We start from the raw sequence: 27,371 nt of genomic DNA on the forward strand, positions 1-27,371 counted from the left end.
AATGAAATCTCAATAGCAGATACGTTCCCATCCTTTATTATCCAGCCTACACACCTACTAAGTTTGCTACCTAACTTGATTTCACATAGCCTGAAACGTATTATGCACCTTCAGTCGGTTGCAGCTTGTTAGCTGACAGCTCATGAAAAGTGAAATTGCAACTCCAATAATGCATTGTCTCTCTGTTTGATGAAAAAATGCCAGTTTTCGATGGCTATATCGGGAACTGGTTTCATTTTTCATTGCATGTTTGGCCACTGAGACACCTTTCCAAACCTGGGTGTATTTTTAGGACTGGATCAAGACCTTTTGACTTTACTAAAATTATATGGATAATATACTTATTTAATACGATATGGATAACATAGTTACCTAAAGAGGCTTTCAGCCATATCTGTCCATCCAGTGTTCTGTTGTTTTGTTGAGTGACTGCATTTAGCCTTTTCATAAGGAGCACATCCAGACCCACAGGATTTCCCTTCTTTTTACTTGTTTTATTACTGTAGTGTTGCCCTAGAGTGTAGATATGATGACAGGACACTTTCTACCAGATATAAGCACAACGCACATTCCAGCTATATCGCTTTCTGTCTCCCGCTAATGCACTAGTAAATCCCCTTTGGAGTGGCCTTTATTTAATTGACTGCTGCTAAACTGATCTTTATGAAGTTATCCTTTTTTTTAGCATGCACCCAATAAACTGCACATATGTCACGCTGGTATGCAATTAAGGACAATAGTTATACTTGTATACCAATTTTTTTCTGTATATCCTGCTTTTCTGGCTTTCTAGTTTGCTTTCTTTGCTCGTGTATCTCATGCTTACATAGACATTTAGCTATTATATTACTAAACAAAGCTGTGCTATCTATCTATCTATCTAGCACCAATTTGACCAAAAGCTGCATAAAATAATGTTTTTACAGTTGATTTGATCCTAAATTTAGCATTGCCAAAGATGTCTATCCAAGGGCTGCAGACTTAACTCCTACAAAAAAGAGCAGTCTTCCTGTCACTCGATAGCCCAGTCCGTCAAATATCTGGAGCTTAATTTTAACCAAAACTATCTAATCTTTAAAAGGCCAACTATATGCCTCTCTTGCCCGCCCTCCAAGCTGACTTTTGACCACGGCATTGTATCTTTCCAGGCATTACCATCCTAGTGCCTAGAGACTTATTTGTTGACCTGAAAAAAGCACTGTCAAATTTTATATGGAATGGAACATGTCTCCCAGTGGCATCACATTCCGGGGGTTGAGACACTCCCCCAGATTTCACATCCCATTATAGTGCAGCTCAACCAAAATGGTCTGCAAGACCACGGACAAAGTACTGATGCACAAGTACCATGCAGTGTTATGCAAACCCCTTTTGGGACTTATTGTGGAAACCCCAACAAGATAAATCACCAAAAGCATATATCAGCATACCCACAAGCACCACACTATTGATCTGGGACACACTGATGAGATATCTTAATTTTACTTTATTTCCTGACCCAGCAGCCTCATACACTACAATCCTGCCTTCAACTCAGCATAATGGCCTTCACCTTTTGACCCATGCAGCGAGTAATATCCAGTTGTTTCAAGACAGAAAAATATTGTTTCACTCAACTAAGCTCTGCCCTATTTAGTATATACATGGCTGCTCCCACTGAGATTATTAAATACATTGGTTTTGAAATAGTTTGTTATGCAAACAATACCCAAGCCATTCTCTCCATCTCTAATAACTTCATGCAGACCCAAGCCACGCTCATCTCATGCCTGACAGCCATTGCACTGGATGTTTTCTAACTGTTTACAACTGAATAGAGACAAAACAGAGGTTCTCATGTTTGGCAAATTAACATCTGGTTCTCTCTGGTGGCCCACTAACATGGAAACGTGTTCCATTCCCAGCAGATCCCAACAGAACCCTGGGTATCCTTTCTTATCAGGGCCTCTCTATGATTTCCCAAGTGAACTATAACACTGCTACCTATTTCGCAATTCTTAAAATGCTGTGAAAGTTGTCCTTCTTCTCCTCGTAGGATCTCAGAAGCATGTGTTTATGCACTTGTGAACTCACATTTAAACTGCAGAATTGCCCTCTAGCTAGGCAACTCCCATCACCTGGTCCATTATTTGCAGGTGGTCCACAACTCAGAAGCATGTGTTTTTTCTTACTCTTCCTGACCGGTCCCTCATCACTGAACATCTCAAGAATCTTCATTGGCTCTCTATGCAGAAACAAGCCTCGTTTAAAATGCTCTTCTTTTACCCACAAAACCTTATACAGCACAGGGCCCTCTTACTTTAAGAGAGACTTCTTGTTTCATCCTCCTACTTGTGTCTTATGCTCTGTCAGTCTCTTATTGGCCAGCGCCCCTCAGATTGTTCATACCAGATCAGGCGGCTAATCCTTCAATTTTTCTGACGACCCAAAATTGAAACATGTTCCCTCTTTCTTTGTTTTAACTAACAGATTTTCTTGTCCTTTAAAAGCAACTTAAAACTTGGCTTTTTAAGAGCAAGTCTAGAATACTTTGTTTCAAGAGTTAGCTTTTCTGGTGCCAAAATACCCCCAGGTGATGGTAATGTGCGCTATACACACATATATAGCATGACTTAACACTTGGTTATGCACTCCATGGTGGAAGCAGCAGTGACACAGGAGCTGACTCCAATTAAGAGGTTTGTGAAAACAGCCTCGGAATTGAAAGGGATCATCTCTGCTAGATATAACCAGTTTCAAGATGCAGCCCTCAAATTACCACCTCCATGAGCAGAAATGGTTGACAATTCTGGGAAGTGATGTGACTATATATCAGTGGATATACATGTGGCGTGACCAAAAACAAAATTCTGTTTAGATTTTGGGCAGGAGATGGTCTTAAAGTGGTCCTGATACATGACTAATTTACATAAGAAAAGCCTATCTGTGAGTAGGCTAAGCTTCAGAGGGCGTGGCCTCCTGGGAGACTTGCATCACATATAGTAGGACTGTCCCTACAATAAACACTTTTAGGTGGGGATATTTGCATCTATGAAAATGATCCTGGTTTACGCCACACCTAATCAAGGTGTTTTTTTCTGCTGGGCCTCGCTGTCCTCAGAACACCAGTATGAGGCAGAGCTGTTACTGCTTTGCACCTGTTTAGGGGCTGCAAGAATGACTCTGGTAGTCTACAAGAGAAAGAAGGAACACCACCCACTTCACCTCGGCACCCACGACTCGGTAATGCCATGGCAATGCAACTGTTTGCAATAGTCATGAGTAATCAGTAATCATTATTATTCAACATAAAGATGTTTGTGGCCGCTGGTGTCCCTTCCATTGATGGGACTTCTACCTCAGATGTGCCCAATCAGGTTGAAGTTTCTTAATCTCTTCACTATCAGGGAATTCTGGGGGCTGTGCCACTGCTGCTATTAATAAAGTTTGATTTTCTTCCCATGCAACATGGCACATTAACAACATCCCGTAACAAGACTAATAGTTGCAGAAGTAAGTTAGACAGTATCTGTTGTATGAGACAGTGAAGTTTAAGGTTTGATATTGTAAGGGAATATTTGGTTTTAAACGAGGTTCTGCGTGGATGAGCAAAGATTTACCATTTGTAAAGTCTGCTATCATTTCGACTAATTCATGTGCTGCCTCTGTCCTTCATCAGGGCATTTTTACCTACTAATTTGCTATACCCAAACAAAAAACACAATATAAACGATATGTTTATGATAACAAAAATTAGAGCTTTCTTGATATTTCAGAATCGGGAATGCAAAATTAAGTTCTATCGCCTACCAGAGCCTGCTTTAGGGGGATGCGAGCGGTGCGGCCGCTCCGGGTGCTGACCGGGATGGGGGACGCTGACCTCAAAGGGGGCGCTGTGTTTAGCTAGAAGTTAGGAAACTTGCGATCTAAAAACACCTGAAAAGTTCCTTGTGCGTCCAGCAGTCAGGAAACAATTAAAATGTCAAGATATCTCTTGTATTTAACGTTCCTGCTGGGAGAGAGATGGTAGTTTTGTCTCGGGCAGTTTTGACTCACCATAAAGTAGAGGGTTAATATGCCTGCTGCAAAGAACAGGTCTGTATTTTATGTGGATAACTGAGTGGATTAGTAAAGCCAGCCTTTACAAGCGCTTTAAAACAACTGAGCATATGCGAAAGAGAGGCTATGTACAAGAAAATAGTGAGGGAAACCGAGGAGATGGGGGGGGGGGGGGGGGGGTGGGCAAAAAAGATGCCGCACAGGGCGCCACCAGCGCTTAAACCGGCCCTGTCGACCACGTTTGTTGATTGGTTGGTAAAAAGCTTGACTCATTTATACTATATTGAAATCACGATTTCCAGGCCCAAATTTGGATTTTGTCATTTGGAGATGTTGTTTGTGTGTGGCTGGAGAAACATAGAGGACATTAATGCATGGAAAGGCTGAGGGCAGACCGAGATTGTGAAATCTCTTAAAAGCAAAAAAAGAACGTTTTTGATTTTCAACATCACAGTTTTGATATGTGGGGAAAATAGTACAGGTTGGAGGGCATATAAAGTGACATTAATAAAGAGTGTGAGGGAAATCTTACAAAATGTACAACGAAATTTAAATGTAAAAAAACAGGAGTTTTGTAATTTCGGAAACACAATTTGGAAAAATTAAAAACAAGCGTTTTTGAGGACAAAACTATTTTGTTTAGTGGCTTTAGTGAGAGGACCGGCATAGGGCCTAACTAGATGCTGAGCCCCGCCCCACGGCTGCTGTGCAAATCCCTGGTCATGCGCAGCATGTTTCTGGGAAAGAACGCTCAACCACGCCCTGTGTCCAATAACTTGCTGCACACTACTGAAAGTGATGCCCAGCCAGTTCGAGTGGCGTGTTGGCTGGGTGCAGCACTCGAGTCATGAACGTTGAGTTGTTTGATCAAGCAATCTTTCACCTTCTTCCACTCTAGTTCCAAGCATTTTTACCCTCTAGCTCTGCAAGTGGTTATGTTTGAAACCAGTATTCAGAGGGTTTGTTCTGAGCCCGGAGCCTGCACTGCTAAAGACTATTCATGCCAAGCCTGGTGGGGCGGAGCAGGGTGCTGTGCCTGCCTTACATCCAGGCCCTGCACCCACAGCCTCCCACACATGCCAAAGCCATCCGGAGCTTGCCAGGTACTGCTGCCAGGCCTTGCTGTACGCTTACAAGGGATTGGCCAGTTGGTGTTGCATGGGGTGCAGGCAGCAGTGTATCATTCAAACAATGAAGGGAAAGCTTTGTGAACTCTAATTTAGGGGAACATTTGTTCATAACGAATTATTATTTGTATTTTTTAAAAAGGGTCAGAATGCCCTAAAAATATAGAGTTAAAATGACATTTTGATTACAGAACAAACCTTAACAATACTGATAGCCTCCTGTTACCGTAAGCAATGCAAGTCTCATGAGCTCACAAATGGCATTACTGATGACATTTCAAATCACACCATTGATAACATCACAAATTATATCATTGATGACATTAACAATGAGCAGTGCTTTAAATGGAAAAATAGAAGTGCAGGTACTCTGTAATAGAGTACCTGCTTGTTTCTGAGAAGTGCCGGTACTCTCCAATTAAAAGTATTACGTTTTTCCTGAGATATGCCGGTACTCTCCCTCTCAAAATAAAAAAGTGCCGGTACTCAGTACCGGAGAGTACCGGCCCATTTAAAGCACTGACAATGAGTAAAGGTGGTACCGAGACTGGGAGCAGAGTTAACCCTACCTTCAGTCCCCATTGTCCACAGGCTGTGAGCAGTGGGTTTTGTGGAACTGTGATTTGCTGTATTTAAAAAAAAAAAAAAAAAAAAAAGCTAAAGGAGTTGGTTGAGAATGGCCAGAGGCCATGCACAACTTCCACAGAATTTGACCGGACCAGAAGGTGGTGCACAGGTGGTTATGTGTAGTGATAGTTTTAGGAGTCATTGGGGAAAAAACACCTGAACTGACAGAAGGCTGCGCACAGCTTTGCCTTTTATGTTGCCTCCCAGACAAGCTGCACATGACTGAAGGATGTGTGTAGTTGGTTTTGGAAGGAAATGAAAATGAGGCGATGCACTGGGTGTGGCTGAAGAATGCTGTTAAGAGCCTAGCTGCTTTGTGTTCCTAAAGTTTTGGTGGTGTCATCTCAGCTCTTGCTCCCCAGCATTACCTGAAAACAGTGTTACCAATTCATTTACTCCTTTCTCGTGCTCATACTTGCGGTCCCACAATTACCAATGTACGTGCCGTGGTGACAACCATAACTTCCACTAACAAAGATGTGTCCAGTTAATAGTTGTTTTTTTCATGTTATACTTCGTCAGTTGTTAGAACGCCACCTAGGAATTGTCACTAATCCGGATCTGGGGTGGCTTTAATCAAATCTGTTACAGTTGTTTGAAATAAGAAAATGAAAGACTGCAATCTATCCTAGAAACGAGAAAAGACTATTATAATGCAAATGCTTTATGTGAGAGTTTAAAGATATTAAAATTTTGATTGCCCATCTATGTCTAGCAAATTGGAACATTGCATAGAATGAATTAGTGGCAATTTTTAATTTACTGAAACAGTACAATAGTTAATTCAAATATACACTTCAAATAGGTTTTAAACAATTGTTTTACCATTAATTTAGGAAAATACATGCCATGGGTTATAGAATAATAACATAGAAAAAATGTATGTAGTACACGATTATTGAAAACGAAATGAAAATATGCTCCAGCACAACAGAGTGCGTTAAAGATGTTTTTTTTAAATCTGATGGGACTGGACCTTTAATATTTCAGAAACAATACTGTGCAAAAATAATGGATTTACGTTACTCAGGTGGCTGAACATAGGTATAAATGTGTAATATGTTTTACCAAACTGACAATGTGAATGTAGAAAGATTGCACGGATTATGATCCTGTTTATGTTCCTATTAAAAAAAACAAGGGGAAAACGGGACAGTGCTTTATACGCTTTTGCAGTGTCAGAACACAAATTTAAAATAAAATATTAGTTGTTATATTCTCTTCTGTGCCTTAAATCTCTTCCGTGCCTGACCATATTCACTTGACTTGTAAGCAGCTTTCTTTAATCTCACTTCCCCAAAAGATTCTGATAGTTTGAAGTTCTATACTAACAGAAAGTAGAATTGGGTAAATGTACTACCTATTTTGCTGCCTTAACTATAATTAAGATGTTTTTCATAAACTAAGAATAAGCTGAAATATATGATTTATATAAATTGGGGTGAGTAAAATGTATCAAATGGAACTAAATTGTGTGTGCTTCTTCTCCACTTAAGTAATCAGAATCTTAGCCTCAGTAGACAAACATCAGGCAAATTATGGATGTGTTGTCTGCCCACGTGCCCAATGACCTCAGCCTTTCTGTCCCAGAAGCAAAACATTACCAGGAACGACGACAGGGATTTCGGAGGCCACCTAATTTGAAAATATGTCGGATTTGTCTGCTAAGAAAGTGTATATGAGTGTTCCTAGTATATAAATATCGAAGGTCCCATTATATTCTCTTAACCCTAGTTAGTTTATGGACATAATAGTCTCAGATTATTGAGCTAAAGTGCTTTTTGACCAGTCTCCGGCCACGTACATGTCTTTGTTGCTTGTTTTTACCCTTTAGAATTGAAAATTAAATAATCCGTGGTTTACGTAGCCTCTCTTTGACATAGCTCAGCCTCCCATAATGAATGCTCACCTAGCAATTTAAACTGACGCTTATCTTAACATCAGAAGACTGACATGGCCTTCCAATTTCTTACAGCACGTTATAGTGTTTGACAGTAGAATCATTTTATTAGTACTTTTAAATTCAACAAGTTAATTTGATTTACTTCAATAACTAAATTGCTGTGAAGTCACTCGAATGCCCAAAAATGGAGTTGCATTTAATGTAAGATCCATGCAAAACAGGAATGCTTACAACTTTTCTTATAAATGAATTCCTTTAGTTATCATCTGCGGGAAGCTAAAGTGTATTAATGATACCTGTTCCACTACACTGTCTTGATGTTCAGTAAGTTCAGCCTGGAGTCAGTTGAACCACTCATGTGAATCCTAAGGTTTCAATTTCTGTACTTTACTTGCTTCATACTGGGCAAACAGTTTAATTTAAGATGGTAGTGTGGTACACATCAGGCATTCCATAATCAAGTACCCACTTTAAATTTCAAAATATTATGTGCTGCATCCCTGCCCAGTTGCAACACCCTTTTTAAGCATAAAAGGTTGGTTGGGAGGATACCAGCATTCTTATCTGGTTGCCAGCCTTTAGAAAGCTCGAATTTCTTAGATCTCTCTCCCAACATCTCACCGTCAGATATTGAAACCTTTATTTCAAGATCCAGTACTGCAAAATGCTTTCTGTACACTGTCAACCATGTTTATTCTCATTGCCAAGGAGCAGCACTGGTGTATGCTGAATTTATAAACCTCAATACCAACAGCCCTCTTGAAAATGCCAAGGCCATGCCCAGTGATTTCTGTATGCAGGGAAAAGCTGCAGAAGCATAGTCACCTAACTCTTGAGCTTGAAGGAAAAAAGCAGTGTTTAGTCTCCTGTGGTCCCATTGGGCGTGGATGCTCAGCTCCCCGACTCAGAACTCCTAATGTAACAGGTGGGGCTGAGCATGGCCATCAGTCATGCAAAGCATGCTCTCAGAGCAGCGCATGACATTTCACCCTGCCCTTCAACAAGCCTCCTTTCTCCCAGAGTTTGCTGGCTTTTGTTTCACCTTCAGCCTTTGCAGAACCCACAAGTGCAGTGCGAGACAATGGTCAGGTTTTAAAACCCTTCCTTCCAGTTTCAGAACCTGTTAGGTATGTCCTGTAGGCTCTGCAATCGGAGTAGAACTCTCGGACCCACTAGGTATTGCCTTGTGCTGTTCTTGGGGAGAGTCTGGGGCCGTGTCTTTTGCCCCTCAACCCCCCCCGCTCAGTCCAACTTAGCCCAGGGCATGGATATGTTTTTTTCCCTGAGCCCAGAACCCCGAACGCCACCCCTAAAACGCATTGAGCATGACCACTAGCCGTGCCCAGCAGGTTCTGAGGGCACGGAATAGCCTTTCAACAAGCTATGCCCCGGTTCTCATACCGGCAGAGCCTCCTAGTCGCAGCAGTTAGTTTTAACCAGCAGTCGTCAGGCGCAGGCGGCCACAGCAGTCGTCAGGCGCAGGCTGCCACAGCAGTCATCAGGCGCAGGCTGCCACAGCAGTCATCAGGCGCAGGCTGCCACAGCAGTCGTCAGGCGCAGGCGGCCACATTGAGCCACACCCTTTGCCAAGTGCTCCAAATCAATATCTTCCTTTTCTCTTTCCTCCTGCACAACCGACTGATTCTGTGAAATGCTGTACTTATTCAGTTGATGTAAGTAACAAAAAGAATTATGAGTAAAAAATGCGTCATAGATCCTCCAAATGTTAAGCCACACGTGGTACCTGTGGGTGAGGACCCTACAAATATATCCAAGAAATGTGGACGGGGTAAGAGAGTTGGGTCAACCTTCCTTTATGTAAAGTCAAGGAGTCAGAAACACTACAGTTTCGAAGTAGTATACACCATCGCCCAGACCTCTTCCGCTGTCGCATGCTGAACACCTATGGATCTGTATGCGTGTGGCATAGGAAATCGTCAAGTGATACTGGCAAAAGACGCACACTGCAGGTGAATGGTACTTTGTGCCTGTGCTTGAATCTGCGTTGAAATATGTGCTTGACAAATATCGCACATTGTGAAGAAAGTTATGTTCTAAAGATATTCACTTTATATTCTGGCGATCTTAATGCAACTGGGTTTGGGTAAAATCGCACTGCCTGTAGCTAGCAAAATAGGTGTTCTTCAGTTTGAGGTTAAATATACATAGTCAACTGTCACTTTAATATCCATCTTTTAATGGTACTTTCTTAAGAAAATAATTACAACTGGAAGAAAGACACGCATGTGATTGTTTCTAAATATAATTATCTAATGCTGACCACCACTCTGCAGCGCATTCTCGCTAAAGTGGCATGATTGTCCCACATTCGTTTCATTATGTTTTCTATTTCCTATTGTTAAAGTGGGCTACCTAAGTAGGATCCTTAGGCAACATATATTCTAAATCTAGCAAAATAGCAAAAAATGTGATTTACAAAAACATGACAAAACTCTTCTTCATTTAATCTATATTTCATGGAACATACTTTGCAGTTTCTTAGCTTCCTGCTATGAAAATTAACAAGGGTGCTTTGCGGAGAGATGCATTAATGAAGAGCATTCTATGGATTACATACTTGGCAGGCGTTTTACATTTCTCTGCTGGATCAAAATTTACTCAGCTTTATGCGAAATCAGATGCTATTTCTATTTTATACGTTTGGCGGACATAATTTCTGATCTTAATCCATGTTTGCCAGTATTACTAAAATTACAGTAGTAGAGAGAGATCAAAATGATTTATTTGCACACTTTACAAACTGGTACATTGTCACTATATGATCACTTCGAAGCACCACTTGACTAGGTTAATAACAAAAACCAGGAAAAAATAGTATTATAGATAAGATAACTTTCTGGTAGGTAGAGTCTAACTAGCTGCTATGTATCGCTTGAAAGTGCTTTTATTCTGTTACTCCTGCGAGTGTGTCATTACCAGTGACCGTGTAAAGTCCACTTTGCTTGGGATGCAGGAGAGGGAGAACATTCTGTAATATGAACTGCTGGAACTTGAGGTCTTTGCCCACTGCCATAGCGACTACAGAGAAAACATAAAAAGAAAATGTATTGTGGTCTTGATATGTACTGTGTTTTCCTCACCATATATAGGTGACATTGCTGATTTTTTTTTTACCTCTCAGGTATGCAAAGCTGTGTATGGTAGACTGAGACAGGACAAATTGACAGTGGGTCACCTAACCAAAGAATGACAGGCCTTCTGAGCCTTGAAGGCAGTGGTCCTCTGGTGGGTGGAAATGCGGCTGCAAATGAGTTTCACTCGGCAGGGTCAAGGGAGGCTCGCCTAGTGGAGCCTTAGTGGTTGCATCGCCTATATAAAATTTAGAGCAAGTATAAGTTTGGCTGAGTCCAGCATTCAGTTTGCAGTAGATATCTCTCTGCCACAAGCCTCTAAATGCTCCATAAGTCATTTCGGAAAAATGCCATTGTCCACCAGATTGCACATTACTTTTAAATTTAGGAGCATGAGTTTGGCTTGTCAAGGTGCAGGATGTTAAATTATGTTGGTTTGGGTAGTTTTCAATTTCTCTTATTTGTCTGAATCCTGACTGTTGAACATGAAGGACAATTGTTTGCACAGCTTGTTCCTATGGTGGTTTTGTTAAATGTTTTTTTTTTAAGTTGCAGTTGAAAGTAAATTTGAAATTGGCCAATAGTGTCCTAAGGAGAAAGGTTCTGTGACTTTGGCCTTCTTTGGAAAAACTTGCATGTTGTCCTTTACTGTGGGCTTAATTTTTATAAAGTTCAATTGCTTGGGCTACGATGTCTTGCTGAGTGATAGAATATATTAAGCTTGCTATAAAATGTCTTTTCTTGACTCTAGTTTTTCATTGACCATGGGTGAAAACACATGGGTTTGACATAAGTGACTGACAATCTTAAAACCAGTCCCAAAGAGAAATCAGCCAAAATCCTGCCACCAAAATCCATATTTGATGTTTTTAGTGTGCTAATGGCTCGTTCCCAGAGGTAGTGTGACTTGGGGTCCAGTTATGAGATAGTTGATCTCTGATAGAAATGGACTCTTTGAGGCTTACCAGTTAGGCATTATGTTCAAACTTATTGCTGGTGGGGCGGTTTTCATTGTCCTCAATCCAAAACTGACCATTTGCATGCAACGTTTTATGTTGAGGTACATACCAATGGGACCTTGGGAAATTGCTGGACCTATCAAATTACATTGTTGAAGGGATACTATAATAGTGTAACTACAAGTTCAAATATTGATACTGCTGGAGCAGTACTAACTTTAGTGATGGTAGATATGGATTTCTCTGTGCCTGTCTGCAAAGCACCATGATCCCGTGGACTACTGGTTTGAGTTCTTCCTTGATACAAGACTCACTGTGTCTTCCTTCTTTAACTCTCTACTTGGCTTACTGAATAATATAATCTGCGATCCAGCCTCTTCTCCTGCCATGTGACATTGCCATGGCTTCTTTACAGATTCTATGGTTAGCTCTTGCAATTATGGGGATAGAGTAAGAGGCATCTCTAAATGTAGTGTCTAGTGCTTGCAAACATCTCTTTGAACTGGTACAGCAGAGCCTCTCTTTGAATTCATATGTACCATTTACTGGCTCACATGTAAGAATATTTATCCTCTTGATGGGACTCTGATGACAAGCTACCTTTAAAATTCAAGGATTCCTCCAAACCAGAAAGAATACAACTTGCAGAAAGTCTTCCCATGATTTCTTTCTCCATCCTAGACTTTGCAGAGCAGGGTGAATTGAGCTGGCACCAAATGATGAACAGAAATAGATCTCAGCTGAGGCCTCCTGGTTGTTCGGTGATATGAAGCAAGGCAGTGGAGCTTAGCTATTGTCTCTGGACAAATGTATATGTAATCTCCTCTCACAGGCTTCAGTGGCATCAGTTGAACTTAACACAGGGGAAAACACCATGCAACTTGTGTTTTCCACGAGGGAAGACAGAGATAACCTGAAGATGGGCCACCATTTTGTATAGGATGTATTGCACCCCGTTATGTGCAAATCGTATACAAATGCACAACATTCATGTTACTTGTGACACATACACCATACAGCACAAATGCAATGAGGGATTGTAGAGATTTTGCAATACTGAGCTCAATGGGTGTTGTGGCAAACTGGGTTGCATGTACACTACAAGCAAATAACTATTTAAATGCATGGGCCTCTGAAACATCATTACTCTTCCCACCTTTCTTACACTAACAAATAGATCACCGGGCCCTGGGTGGTTGTAAATGCCTCAGTTTATTAACATAATGGTAAATGATTACACAATGGTCACAAATCACCGTAACAGTAATCAGTTATAAATCATCTTTTTGACAGCACTATTCTACAGGTGTTGTTACCCATGACCTGAGTGTGAGAGAGCTCATTGTGTTGTGTGTCAGAGATTTAGACTTTCCTTGCTACTGATGTGCAGCATATGAGGTGGCCTTCTTTGGCTGGCCGTGCCTAGGCTGCAAGTGCTGGGTCTGCTCTGCAACTCTCCTCTTATGCTCTTTCGTTGCCACTCTGTGTTCCTGCCAGGAAGCAATCCAAGGACTACCCTTCTGGCAGCTCCTTACCCTCAGCCAGCCTGCTGGTCTCGCTGAGGGTAAGGCGTCAGTAGTCGCCTGCAACATGGTGACCTAGAACCTCTCAAAGTGGGGTTTGAGGAGATTGATATGCAGTACCTTGTGGGGTTGTCTTGGGCTCTTAAGGTCCACCACATAGGTGACCTTACCCATCTTCTCCACCACCTCGTAGGGCCCAGTCCAATGATCCTGGAGGGCCCCAGGTTCCACAGATTCCATCACCCAGACTTTCTGTCCAGGTTGAAATTCCACAGTGGTAGAGTTTTGGTCATAATACTCCTTCATCACAGCCTGGCTAGCTTCTATGTTGTCAGAAGCTTGCTTTCATAAATTTGTCATTTGGCTACGGAAGGCCAGCATATGGTTCACTACATTCTGGGGGTTTTCTTAGGAGCTTGCTCCCAACCCTCCTTAACCAAGCTAAGAGATCCCCTGACAGGCCGACCGTACAGAATCTCGAAGGGGCTAAAGGCCACTGCCTTCTCTGGTACTCCCTATAGGCAAACAACAAGCTGGCACCTTTTTTCTCAGGCCCACAGTCAGATGTCTGATCATGCCTTTTAGTGTCTTGTTTATCCTCTCAACAAGCCCGTTGATTTTGGGAGCGTTAAGGGTTGGGGAACTTGTAAGCTACTCTACACTCTTTCCACATGGACTGCATGTAAGCAGGCATGAAGTTGGTGCCCTTGTCAGACACCACTTCTGTGGGGAAACCCACCGGGGTAAAAATCCCCATAAGAGTCCTTGCCACTACAGGTGCAGTGGTGGTCCTCAGAGGAATGGCCTGGGTTCCGAGGGGCATAATCCACCCGAGCCAGGCTGAAGCTGTAACCTGAAGTAGTCTGAGGATTGATAGGCCCAATTATGTTGAAGCCCACCCTTTCAAAGGAGGTGCTCATGACTAGCAGTGGTTCCAGGGCAGCTTTCAGCTTCTGTCCTGTATTTCTACTGGCCTGGAAGGTCACACAGGCCCTACAGCACATGTCTGAGGAGGTCCTCATCTCGGGCCAACAAAGGTGGGGGGCAAGCCTTATAAAGGTCTTCTTTTGGCCCAAGTGTCCTGCCAAGGGTATCTCATGAGCCAGCTCCAGTAGGAAGGCCCTGTAGCATTGGGGTACCACCAGGGCCCCTGTTGTCTCAGGCACAGGAGCATCAGGCTCACTATATAGGAGGCCCTCCTCCCAGTAAATATGATAGCTCCCAGAGACATCACCTGCTGCTTGGGTTCATCTGCCTTACTGCAAAAGGGGTCTACCCAAGTGACCCTACTATCCCTGGGTAAAGTTCAAAGTATGTAACCAGAGCGTGGGCAAGTAGTAGGGAAAGATCATATTTCAATTGACACTCAACGCAACTATAAATCAATCATTGGAATTACATTTTAATTTCTCAAATTAATTTGCATCATTCTATGTTTCAACAAAAAGGATGGCCAAAAATTGTTTGCGCAAACAAATATACAGACAGACAGATATTCAGATACACATATCAACACTTATGTAAGGTCCTTTGCACCTCTCCATGATTCAACAATGTGATTATAACATTGATACTCACGATAATCAACAGACTAGAGATGGTTGCTTAATTAGTCACATCTCTAGTGTTATTTTAATTTCCGCCCTTGCTTCCAAAGAGATGTTATCCAATATCCTTAATGGTTCAATCAACTTTCATTGGCAACCTCTCATGATAACAAGTCGACGCGTTTCGGCCCTTTTTGCATATAGGCCGCCTCAGGAGTAACGGAGAGTAAAGTACCTTATCTGATGCATCAATTCAGTTGAAACAGTGACACAACTCTCCTGTTTGCTTAGCTTAGTTGTTTTTACTGTAGCACTCCGTTTCTCTCTGGTGTCTCCAAGTGCAGTGGTGGTCCTCAGAGGAATGGCCTTTGGGTTCCGAGGTGCAGATCCACCCAAACCAGGCTGAAGCTGTGACCAGAAGTAGTCTGAGGATCCATAGGCCCAATTATGTTAATGCCCACCCTTTCAAAGGAGGTGCTCATGACTGGCAGTGGTTCCAGGGCAGCTCTCAGCTTCTGTCCTGTATTTCTACTGGCCTGGCAGGTCACACAGGCCCTACAGCACATGTCTGAGGAGGTCCTCATCTTGGGCCAATAAAGGTGGGGGGCAAGCCTTGTAAAGGTCTTGTTTTGGCCCAAGTGTCCTGCCAGGGGTATCTCATGAGCCATCTCCAGTAGGAACGCCCTGTAGAATTGGGGTGCCACCAGGGCCCTTGTTGTCTCAAGCACAGGAGCATCAGGCTCACTTTATAGGAGGCCCTCCTCCCAGTAAATATGATAGCTCCCAGAGACATCACCTGCTGCTTGGGTTCATCTGGTAATGCCCTCAAGAGCTGGACACTCCCTCTGTGCCTTACAGAACTTCTTCTTGGAGGGTCCTCCTTTCACCTGTCAGTACGCAGGCGCAGGCAGGTTGCCTAGGAAAGCAGTGCCCTCCTAAGTGGACTTCAAATGGGCACCCCTCCATCTCACCAAGGATATAGTCAGGGTCTGGTTTACCACACCCTAAGCCTTTCCCCTTTTTGGCAGCTGACTGGGCCATTGTTCCAGGATCTAGCCATTATTGAGTTCCCTCCCAGGCAGTCATGGATCTCGTGGTAGCACATATCAGGTCAGGTAACCTCAACATCTCGACATGAGCCTTGAGTTCTACCTCCTTCCAGGCAGAGGACTCTAGGTCATTGCCTAACAAAGAGCCCACTCACATGGCAGGGCTAACAGCAACTCCCAGGAGACCTGAAACCCCTCCCCACTAAAATAAAACCAGAGCCATTGGATAGTGATCCTCTCTGTTGTTAGCCACCACAACCTGGTGGAATGCATTGGGAATCACCTGCTCTGGGGATAGCAGTTGACTCCTTATCAAAGAGATACTGGCACCTGTGTCCATTGGAGCCTCAACACCTTGCCCATTGATGCTGACCCGTTGCCTATACTTAGTAGTTTTTGATGGCACATGGATCTTAGGAACCATTTCACTGTTACCCAGGGACGCTAGGGTAACACCACTAAAACCCCCCTTTTCCCCATTTACTGGGACAAACTCCTCCCCCAAACTGTTCTAGCCACCCCTGGGTTCTTACGTCCAGTGGGAGGGTGTGCTAGTTTTGGACACGGGGTTCCCCTTGTAGTGTCCATACTCGCCTTACTCCTATTACTTGGGCATTTTTTTTTGCTGCGGAGTTTGGTTAGGATCGTTTGGTTTCTGATGGCCAGAATGGGAACTAGACCCTTTCCCTTGTGAGTTGTTTTGGGAGCCTTTAGATAACTCCTTCTTGTATTATCTCCCCCTCTTTCTTCTGGTGGGAACCCTGACCACCCTTTTGGGATTCCCCCCCAGATATCTTTGTGGACCCTCGGGTGCTGATTCAGATGTCCATCTCCTCAGCAAGCCTCCTTTGCTCAGTAGCTTGCTATCCACCAGCAGCTATCAAGCATGTAAAGCAGCTATCAAGCATGTTCTTCTTCAGAAACAAGTTGTACAACCCATCAGAATAATTCACTTTGCTGCCCTTCACCCAGCCCTTCAGTGCCTTACCAGCATAGTCTAGAAATGCGTCCCATGTTTGTGTGTTGAGTTTGCGACTGGCCCTGAACTTTTTGCCTATTGCTTTCAGGTTTCAGACCATACTTCTTAACTAAGATGGCTTTCATAGCAGAGTAGTTAAGCTGGTCCCCCACCTTTAAAGTAAGAAGGGTATCCCTCCGTACTGGGGGCATGTACTGCCAAAGGTCACCCTCCCACAACTCCTCTGAGACCCTGTGCACTTCTAAAGCCACTTCATAGGCTGTTAGCCACTTATCCACATCATCCCCCACACTTAAACTGGATTTAAGACTAACTTGATTACACTGCAAGTATACTGCCACCATTTACATTGAGGAGCCCTGCGTCCTTGGCTCTTATGTCCAGTTCTCTCAAACTGAGCTTGTTGGCCAATTTCATCTCCTCCAGATCCAGTTTTCTCTCCTCATAGGCTTGCTCCAATCTGGCAAGCCCCAACCCGAGTTTCCTCTCTTTCCTCCTGTCTGCCAGCTCCTCTGGTGACAGGTTCCTTGAAGAGACACTGCTCTCTGGTCTGGAAACCACCCTTGCTTCTGGCAAACTGTTGGCTCTTTCGATGGGTGGTTCCTCTTCCTCATGGGAATCCAAGTTAAGGTCATTCTTCTCCTCAGGAATTTCTTGCTCCTCCTCTGGGATGTCTTCCCCTGCAACCTGGACCTCTGCCCAGTCCCTCAAAACCTTCTGTAGTTCCACCTTCCTCCTGAAACACCTTTTAGACACTTGAACGTCCTTGCAGCAATCCTTCAGCTGTTGCACAGTGTAGGACTCCAATCTGGTCAGCTCATTATCAATTACTGCAGGTGTGGCTTCTCCAGAGCGAGACATAATTTAACAAAAATATCAAAAAAGCCAAATAGGAAGAATTGAAAAAATAAAAAGAAGATAAAATGCCAATGGGTACAGGTCAAACAAAAATAAGAGGAATGGATCTAAGTATAGAGTTGTAGTGTGCTTTGAATCACTATATGGTATTGCACAAACACAAGTCCAGTCCTCATGGCTGATCACCAATGATAGAAATTGTGTCTATAGTTGGCAGAGGTATGCACCCTGTCCAAGTTGGACCATAATCCTAGTCAGGGCAAGTCAATTAGATGACATAAATTAGCCTATGCGCACCCTCTGGTAGCTTGGCGCAAAGCAGGCAGGCCTAACTTAGAAGACAATGTGTGAAGTATTTGTGCAGCACACACACAGCAATCACAGGAGGTACACCACTTAAGGACTCCACACGGATGTAGAAAAATAAAGCTTGTTTATCTGGTTAATACAAGATCATTGTGATACGGATCAAATTTGTAAATGGTTAAGTATTTGCTTTGCAGGATCAAATAAAAAAATTGATACTCGATGATGAGATAAAAGAAGTGGTGCCGGGGACTCCTCGGAACGAGTGTGCATTGATTCACAGATTGTGGTAGTGCCCGGGCTCCACTCCTCTTGGGAGTGATTGAATGATTAGTGGGCACAATCACCAGGGAAGCCAGTGAGGACTGCTGGGGAAGTGTGAGGCAGCCGGGTTTAGCAGGGCTGCTCCAGGTGCTTGAAGAAAGTGGGCGACGAAGGTTACCAGGGCCACTCAGGGTGATCGAAGATAGAAGCAGCAAGGTATGGCAAAGCTGCTTGGGGTGATTGCAGTAGCTAGCGGCAAAGGTTTAGCAGGGCTGCTCCTGGTGATCAAAGATGCAAGCGAGCTGCAAAGGAAATCAAAAGCCACTCCGAGTCACTGTTGGCTTTGTGAATGAGTTGGGCTACTGGGCAGAGATCAGCAGAGCGGCACAGCAGAGCAGTGCAGCAGTTCCTGGGAGCAGTCAATTCTGTCAGAGTGGCAATCCTGGCACAAAGCAGTCTTTACTCCAGCAGAGTTTCCTTGAGTCCAGAAGTGTACTGATTTGAGTGAGTCTTGGGCCCAGTACTTATACTAGAAAGAGCCTTTGATGTGGGGGAAGACTACAAAGAGTTATTGTGAAGTGCACAGGTCCCACTTTCAGGTCTGCCCTCGGCTCCAGACTATCAGTGGGAGGTAATCAGCACCTTTGTGTGGATTCTGTGCACTACCTTTTGAGGTGTAAGTGTGAGCCCTTCCCAGCCTCCCCCCAGGAAGACCCTTCAGTATGCAGATGAATGCAGATGCATCTGAGTATCCTGTGTTGTAGGTGTCTGAAAAGAATGCACGTGTAGCCGTCACCTAGCCCAAGGCAGACGTGTATTGGATATGGGTTGAAGGCATAGGGGGCAGGGGGAGCAGAGAAATGCCCACTTTCTAAAAGTGCCATTTCTAAAATAGTAATAATAAATTTGACTTTACCAGTAAAGAGGATTTATTACTATTATTCCAATGGTACCAAATATGATGCAGTTACTCCTCTCAGACCAGGAATTACATCTTAAAGTCATTATAAGGAATTCCCAAATCTGCCCTATGAGAGGGGCAGGCCTCACACTAATGAAAATCGACTTTAGAAGTTTTTCATTACCAGGACACGAAAGATTAAAAGAATATGTCATGCCTTTTACTTACATGGCACCCTGACAATGGGCTCCCAAGTTCCTACTTTAGGGGTGGTTTGTATGTTTAAAAAAAAATGGGGATATTAAATGCCAAGTCAAGGTGGCAGTCATACTCCACACACAGGCTCTGCAGTAGCAAGCCTGAGCCATGTTTACAAAGCTACTGACATGGGTGGCACAATCAGTGCTGCCAATCCACGAGTAGCATTTAATTTACAGGCCCTTGGCATATGGTATACCACTTTACAAGGGATTTACAGGTAAATTAGGAATGCCAATTGGGATTACACCAATGTTACCATGTTTTAGGGGAGAGGCACATTCACTTTAACAGTGATCAGTAATGATATAGTGCTGAGAGTCACAAGGCCAACAAAAAGATGGTCAGAAAAACAGGAGGAGAAAGGAAAAAATTCAGTGGTAAGACAGGTCTAACAGAAGCCACGCCCGACCTCATCAACCCATGTGTCCTGGGCCCAGACTAATTACTTGCATGGGATTTGCCACATGGGCACAAGACGTGGAAACAAAATCTAGAAAAAAAGAGGGGAAAATCTGGTCAGCGAGAAAAGGACCCCCCCATCCAATCCTAACCCCAGCCCCCTGAACTGCTGCATCGTCCTCAGGGCAAGTTAGCTGCTGTCTCTTAGATATCCATGTATACCTCCCCAGCCCACTCTTAGTTGTCATGTAATCCTACCAAGGATCGCTACCTGTTGCAGTGAACATTCAGAAGTCAGCTTTCTTTTCCACTGGCAAAGGAGTTGATGTTTGTCATGAGTACACAGCACAAAAGAACCTCTTTTTTTAGTTTAATGGGTTGAGCAGTACACAGTTTTTAACTCTGAAAAATAAAAAGTATATATATTTTTAAGTTTAGTGTCTATTGAATGATCCGCATCATCCCAACATGCCAGTCTATTTTAGGTCCGACTCACTTGTACATCATCACTAGTGTTCCTTTGAATTTCGCCTATCAGATTAATAAACTGGAGTTATATCACCAGTAACTGAGTGCCCTCCCTCTTCTGTAGTCATTTAAGTGATAACAAGGATTGTAAACATATACTAGCAGAGTTGTTGCAGTATTCTTTTCTCTTCTCAGATCTGTGTATGTTCGCAATGCCATGCAGAGTCTGGCTCCTTGCAGTGGAGGCTGCCATCTATGTGGTGGTACGGGCAAACAGATGGTGGGTAGTGGCATGCACTATTTAGCCACAAACAAAATAATAAAAATACACTTACCTTAAATGCACTACATGTCCTCATCCTTGCTACACATCCTCCTCTTCTGGTGTTCTGCGCCGGCCCCAGCCAACTCTCCTAACCAATCCTGGTGCCGCTCTCATGCTGTTAACCAGCTCCAACACTCTAACGGAGCAGCTGCCACTACCTATTGTGTTAACAACATGGTTTTCTTTTTGGTACTGAGAAGGTTGAGCCCAGGACAGGTTTCATTTTGAATATCTGAATGTACACTTGTACTGGCCGTCTACATGGTGCGATAATTTCTCTGTTGAGTTCTTTGTATGTTCAAGGGTTATATGGATCTCTTCATCTTTAACAGTATTGTTGTTTCATTGCAGGGATGGTTCAGCCCTGGCCAGGTCTTTGTGTTGGACGAGTACTGTGCCAGGTATGGAGTGCGCGGGTGCCACCGGCACCTCTCCTACCTCACTGAATTGATCGAGCACGCAGAGAGCGGTGCTGTCATAGATCCTACTCTGCTTCACTACAGCTTCGCCTTCTGCGCATCCCACGTTCATGGCAACAGGTAACGTGTCATAGATTACAACATGCCACCCTCACAGGCAGTTTCCTATCAATAGCTCCATCTTTCCTGGTACAATAAAGGAAAATGGTAATTTGGCTGCTCTTGGGGTAGTAAAATACAACATTGTTATGTTATTTTCGTTTATAACATGCATGAATCACACCGGGAAGGGTATCTTGGCACAGCAGTTGGTCACAGACAAGTTGAGGCAGCTAAGTTAGAACAGTGCTGTCTTAAGTGCTTTCCTGAATAGAAAGTGGTCAGTGCATGTACGAATGTGAAGCAGCAGCTTGTTCCAATTGAAAGGGTCTAGGTACAAAAATAGCATGCCCCCAGATCGGGTCTTTGTGATCCTTGGAACAGTGAGCAAAGCTTTGTCGCTCGATCTTTGGAGTCGAGAAGGGCAATAATGACTATGCGTCAAAGTTAGGACCTTTCTCTATCAGAGCATTCTGAGACAGGCAACAGATTTAAAAAACAGTTCTCTTCCACCATTAGCCACCGTAGGGACCACAGGAGAGGAGAGGATGCAGCCCTGAATGGGAGATTGCACATGAGATGGGCTGCGGTGGTCTACACAACTTGTAGCTTTGATAACCTCTCATTTGCTGAGGCTGCCAGGGCATTGCCACAATCCAAACGACTGATAATAAGAGCATGAACCAGAGTTTTCCTCACTGTGATTGGGAGGAAAGGGAGACGTCTTCTCAGCAGGCGCATTGTTTCAAAGCAGGAATCTGTGATTGACAAAATCTGCTCTTTCATGGTAAGGGGTTGGGCAAGACAGACTCCCACGTTTTTGACTACCTGTTGGGCATTGGAGCTCTGCCGAGTTCAGAAGGCCACCAATCAGAGTACCAAAGCTGTTGGGCCCTGCCAAACAGCATAATCGCTGTTTTTCCTGCATTCAGCTGGAGGCAGTTCCCGTCATACAAGTAGCAACTGCTTTTACTTTGAGCAGATCTTTGTCAAAGGAGATTATTATCTCCGAAAGATATTATTTTGAAACCAAAAGCTTTTACAGTCTTGGTGAGGGGTGCAACATATATGTTAAACAGCACGGGGCTAAGACAAGAGCCCTGGGGCACCCTCTTGTCCAGCGTCATGATGCAAGACTTATAAGAACCCAGAGTGATGGTTTGAGTTCTGTTGGAAAGAAAATCACCAATTCAGTGTAGTGCTGTCCCGTGGACGGACTTGAGGCGCAAAGCGCTGCAGACAAGTCCAGCAGCACGAGCATCAATGGTAAATTAGCATTGAGAGAGCATCTAATGTGGCCAGTGACCGCTGCCAAAGGCTGTCTCTGTAGTGTGTACTGTGTTGTCAGCGTTCAATGAGTGCTGATTCCACCACAGTTGCTACACCAACTCCAAGAGGATAATTCCGGCCGTTTGTTGTTCTTTTAAGACTCTGCAAAGGCCTGATCTTGATACTAAATAGGACTTTAAACAAAATGATGTATTCATTTGTAACATTACTTTTCTGTCTATACTTTAATTATATGAGGGATCGCTAACGCAGCACTAGAACATGTTTAATAGTGCCTTCTGCTTATATTTGCCATTTGAAGTATGCACAAATAAGGACTCAAAATGTTGGTGATTTTTCTTAATTTTGTTGCGGCCGGGACTTTAAAATAACGGTAGTGCAGGTGGGAAACCGATCAGCTGGCAACCCTACCGATGGTACCTTTGCCCCTGTTTGCCATCTGCTTTATGGACTTCCGTTATGGGCTTCTTTGGACAATTATTCCATTTATGGTCACTCGCATTCAGTGGTGTGGTGTCTGGTGTCATTCCTGTTCAGAAGATTTAGGGAGAAATGTTGCCAAGTCACACGATGTGAATTGAAAACTCGCCTCTAGACGGTGTTCTATTACTGCAGCAGTAAATAGAACGCTTTGATGCCACAATTTAGACACTATGAATTGTGATTTATTTTGTAGCACAGTCAATTTCAATCTGAGGCCCTTATAACGACGGACTCAAGTTCCTCCACACAAATAACTCCGGCTGAAATTCCACCGCCCATAATTCCCTGTGCTTCCGGGTCGAGACTATCGGGTCCACTAGCAGTGGTCCTCATACATCTGTGCCCACATCTGTGCCCAGAGACGCCAGACACTTTTCCAGGCTGCAGGGCAGCAGCACAGCTAGGCCGTGCCCGACCCCTGCAGCAGTACTTGGCGAGCAGACAAACCTCCCCCAGACAGGCTGAAGCCTGCCCTTACAGGGTATGTACAAAAGGATGTCCTACAATTATTTAGAACAATAATTTAGTGGCAGAACTACATGCTGTTTAGGAAAGAATAAAAAGACCTGTCGTAAAATCAATGTACCGTATACAGTGCAGATTTCAAATATATTGTGAAGTAAATACATTTAAAAGATAATTTATCCATCGTTATTTAACATACTGTGGCGCTTGAGCATCTCCCTTATATATCTCACTAAATAATTGGGATGTTAAAGCGAATTAAATCGATTTTAATTATTTATTGGTTATGTCTTAGGCACTTCAAGCCTCTTCATCGGAGTCAGGCTACTTCATTGTGATAGCGGAACGTAAAATAATGCTTCCAAGAGGAAAGCAGCAATTTGTCATGCTTTGTATGACTGGACAGCACATGGTTATATTCTTTAACAGCTTGATTACAAGGTTATGTGTAAAAGCAACCCTGGTGGGATCTAATTTCACTTGATTAATACTATTTATACTATTTAGTACCTCTATAAAAAGACGTTTCAAAATAACGTTTTCTTCTAAGTTGTCAATTTGTGTTTCCCAGAGTGGGTAATTACAGTGGCCAAGAGCTGTATAAATGAGAGAGCTGAAGGTCCCTAGCAACCAGCACACTAAGTATTCAGTCTGCAACAGAAAGTGGGACCACTTAACCCCTTAGTTGCTGAGGCTTCTTCCTCCATTCTGAGCATTTGGTTTGCTGCTTGGATCACTTGCTCTTACGCCTTCATACCTTGTTTCCACAGCGGAGGTCCAGGCCAAATTTGCATCTTTTTCCCCACGTATTGCAGATTATGAAGGTACCCAGGGTTTGTTAGTTTCTCTGGAGGCAGCCAAAAATATATAGCAAAATAAGCTTTTTTGAGGGTCAAAATGGAAATAAGTGTTATGCGCGAAAGTGTATTTTATTGTAAACATTACATCAACAAAAGTCTGCTGTGCTAACGCGGTGTTGCAAAAAAGCATTTTTATACCTTAGTTTTTATATTTTTCTAAGTGATAGTCCATTGTTTATATTTTATTACAGTTTTAATCTGCTAGCAGTTTGTTGTGGAAACAGGTATGAAAAACAGTTCTCCACTTGGGTGGCTGGACCTTGCGCCTGCAACATAAACAGATCAACGGGAGCCCATGTGATGAACACGCTGACTCCTACTGTCAAGTTTTAATCTGTTGCAGGCGATAGGCTCAAACACATAAGTGGGGTGCTAATTCTACAGGTAGAAGTATGGGAACGCTGATATTAGAAAATTATTAGATCTCAACAGAATTGGGAACTTTCCCTCTTAGAAATGTGAGGAAAATGAATGATTATAGCCTACGTTTGCAAGGCATTCTGGGAAAGAATATGTAGCAGGATCCATTCAAGCCACACTAACTTGGACTCACCAACATCTCTAGGTTTTAGAAATGCCCAGGGTGTGTGGTATTCCCTGGTTACTGGCTGACCCGGAGCCCAAATATTGAAGCCATATACTATGTCAGGTGAGAGGAATGTGGTACTTACCTCCTCTCTGTCAGCCGATATGTCAAAACTATGCCCTAAAAATCAAAATTTCCTCTTGCTTGGCATGTTCTAGGCCTGAAGGGAATCGGAGGAGAAAGACTGTTGGGGCTTTAGATGTAAGAATGCAGCCTAATGTCAGACCAAGCCGGCCCCCATCCCATTTTTTTTTATTTTAGAAAATATCTGTGGCATCCAGTGGGTTTTCTGCCCTCTCCAGGGGCAGATTGGGGGTAAATCCCCAAACTCTTTCCTGGGAGCCTGGATGGTACAAAGAGACAGTTAGGACATTAGAGATAGGGTTATGGTACTATCTGGGTAAGCACCCAAACATGCCTGGTTGTAGTGAGTTTTTTGCCCTCCTGCATCAGCAGACTGGGTTAAAACTCCCTAATCTTCTTTGATCTGGGTGGGGCAGAAAGACTGCCTTTGTATACTATGGGGTGGTGCACAGCCTAATGCCTGGACTATCCATCCCATCCCCTGCTTTTTCTGACCATATATCTTTGGTGTCTAATGGGCTTTCTACACCCTCCTTTGTGTGTGGGGAGGTGGACAGAGCGACTTTTGGGCCAGTTTGGTGTGGCAACATAGCCTGATGCCTTGATGTGTCCCAACCCTTCTTGGTGATTTGTAGACCATTTTTATCTGGGGAGTTTTCCACCTGTTAGCAGGGCTGCAGTCAGCAGGGGTGGAGGCATTGTCTGATCCCTGAGATGGCCATCCTTTTTTTTTTTTGTTGCCATTTTCCCGGTGTCTAGTTGTCTTTTTGCTTTCAAGGTGGGGCAGACTGGAGTTAACCCCCAGCCTGCCCTCAGCAGGGCAGGGGGACTGCTGGGCCTTTTCTACGGTGAGGGCACAGTTTTATGGCCAGGTGGGCTGCCCCATCCCTTCTTTTTCTTTTTTTAGATTTTCTCCGGTGTCTAATAGACTTTCTGCCCCCGATGAGGAGAAAGAATTCTAGGGCGGTTAGGAGATGAAGGCACAGCCCAATGTGGGGGTGAGGGCACCCACATCCCTTCTGTTTTTTGCTCTTTTGTCTTTTTGGCTGTCTGCCACGAGGGGGCAGAATGACTGTATGCTCCAAAGCTAGGGTGGACGTCACCACCTCCTATTTGCCCTCCAAAAAAAGGAAGAGGGGGCCATGCATCCTAAAAACGTTTCTCTAGTGTCTAGTGAGTGGATTCCTGCTTGGGAATCAAGGTCCCTGGGCAATTCTCAAGCAAGATTCCACTTTGGGAGGTGGTATGTGCCCCTTTCCAGCTGTACCTGCCTCGTATAGATCGGTGCTTGAAGGCAGAGTTATGCCTCTGAGCACAGATGAAAATGAAAGCGTACCACAGCCAATGGGACTGCATGCTCTCACTTTTTTTCACTGTGACGTCAGCAGGCTGCAAATCACAGTACATTAAAAAAAATGGATCCAGGGAAAGAATTTTCATCACATCCGTTTTTTTTTTGTAGATGTAATTGTTCTGGTGCTTGCACCCGAAGGATTTTTCTATGCACTGGTGTGGACAAACCGCTGACGTCCACCACACCGAGAATGTACTGCAGTGGATGTGAATAGCTCACCCACTGCAGTAAAGCGGTTAAGCATCTCTGATTCTCTGAGTAAGGGTGGGAGAGCAGTCCAAGGCTTAATTCAAGGGAATCTGCGTGTGTGGACAGTGGTGTTTGAGTCTTTGTACTGTACAACATAGCAAACCAAGCAACAAAGTATACGTGAGCAGCCACAAACTGTGTCTACAAAACACTTTTAACAACAAAGCTTATGTTGTATTTTACAGATACTTAGTGTGAGAAAGTAGCCTCTTTCTAGCCTTGTTACCCCCACTTTTGGCCTGTTTGTGAGTGTATGTCAGGGCGTTTTCACTGTCTCACTGGGATGCTGCTAGCCAGGGCCCAGTGCTCATAGTGAAAACCCTATGTTTTCAGTATGTTTGTTATGTGTCACTGGGACCCTGCTAGCCAGGACCCCAGTGCTCATAAGTTTGTGACCTATATGTATGTGTTCCCTGTGTGATGCCTAACTGTCTCACTGAGGCTCTGCTAACCAGAACCTCAGTGGTTATGCTCTCTCTTTACAAATTGTCACTAACAGGCTAGTGACCAATGTCAACAATTCACATTGGCATACTGGAACACCCTTATAATTCCCTAGTATATGGTATTGAGGTACCCAGGGTATTGGGGTTCCAGGAGATCCCTATGGGCTGCAGCATTTCTTTTGCCACCCATAGGGAGCTCTGACAATTCTTACACAGGCCTGCCACTGCAGCCTGAGTGAAACAATGTCCACATTATTTCACAGCCATTTACCACTGCACTTAAGTAACTTATAAGTCACCTATATGTCTAACCTTTACCTGGTAAAGGTTGGGTGCTAAGTTACTTAGTGTGTGGGCACCCTGGCACTAGCCAAGGTGCCCCCACATTGTTCAGGGCAAATTCCCCAGAC

At 43.7% G+C, this 27,371-nt stretch overlaps 1 protein-coding gene across 8 annotated transcripts in view; it reads left to right on the forward strand.

The window, feature by feature from the left end:
* Positions 1–27,371, forward strand: part of CADPS2 (calcium dependent secretion activator 2) — a 1,861,089-nt gene that overhangs the window by 961,550 nt on the left and 872,168 nt on the right. For all 8 annotated transcript variants that reach the window (XM_069229895.1, XM_069229888.1, XM_069229890.1 and 5 more), the window contains exon 13: positions 20,978–21,165. In XM_069229895.1, the coding sequence (XP_069085996.1) occupies positions 20,978–21,165 (188 nt within the window). The remainder of the gene's footprint in view (positions 1–20,977; positions 21,166–27,371) is intronic.

This window comes from Pleurodeles waltl, chromosome 4_1 (genome assembly GCF_031143425.1).
Source record: "Pleurodeles waltl isolate 20211129_DDA chromosome 4_1, aPleWal1.hap1.20221129, whole genome shotgun sequence".
In the NCBI taxonomy this organism is placed as follows: domain Eukaryota; kingdom Metazoa; phylum Chordata; class Amphibia; order Caudata; family Salamandridae; genus Pleurodeles; species Pleurodeles waltl.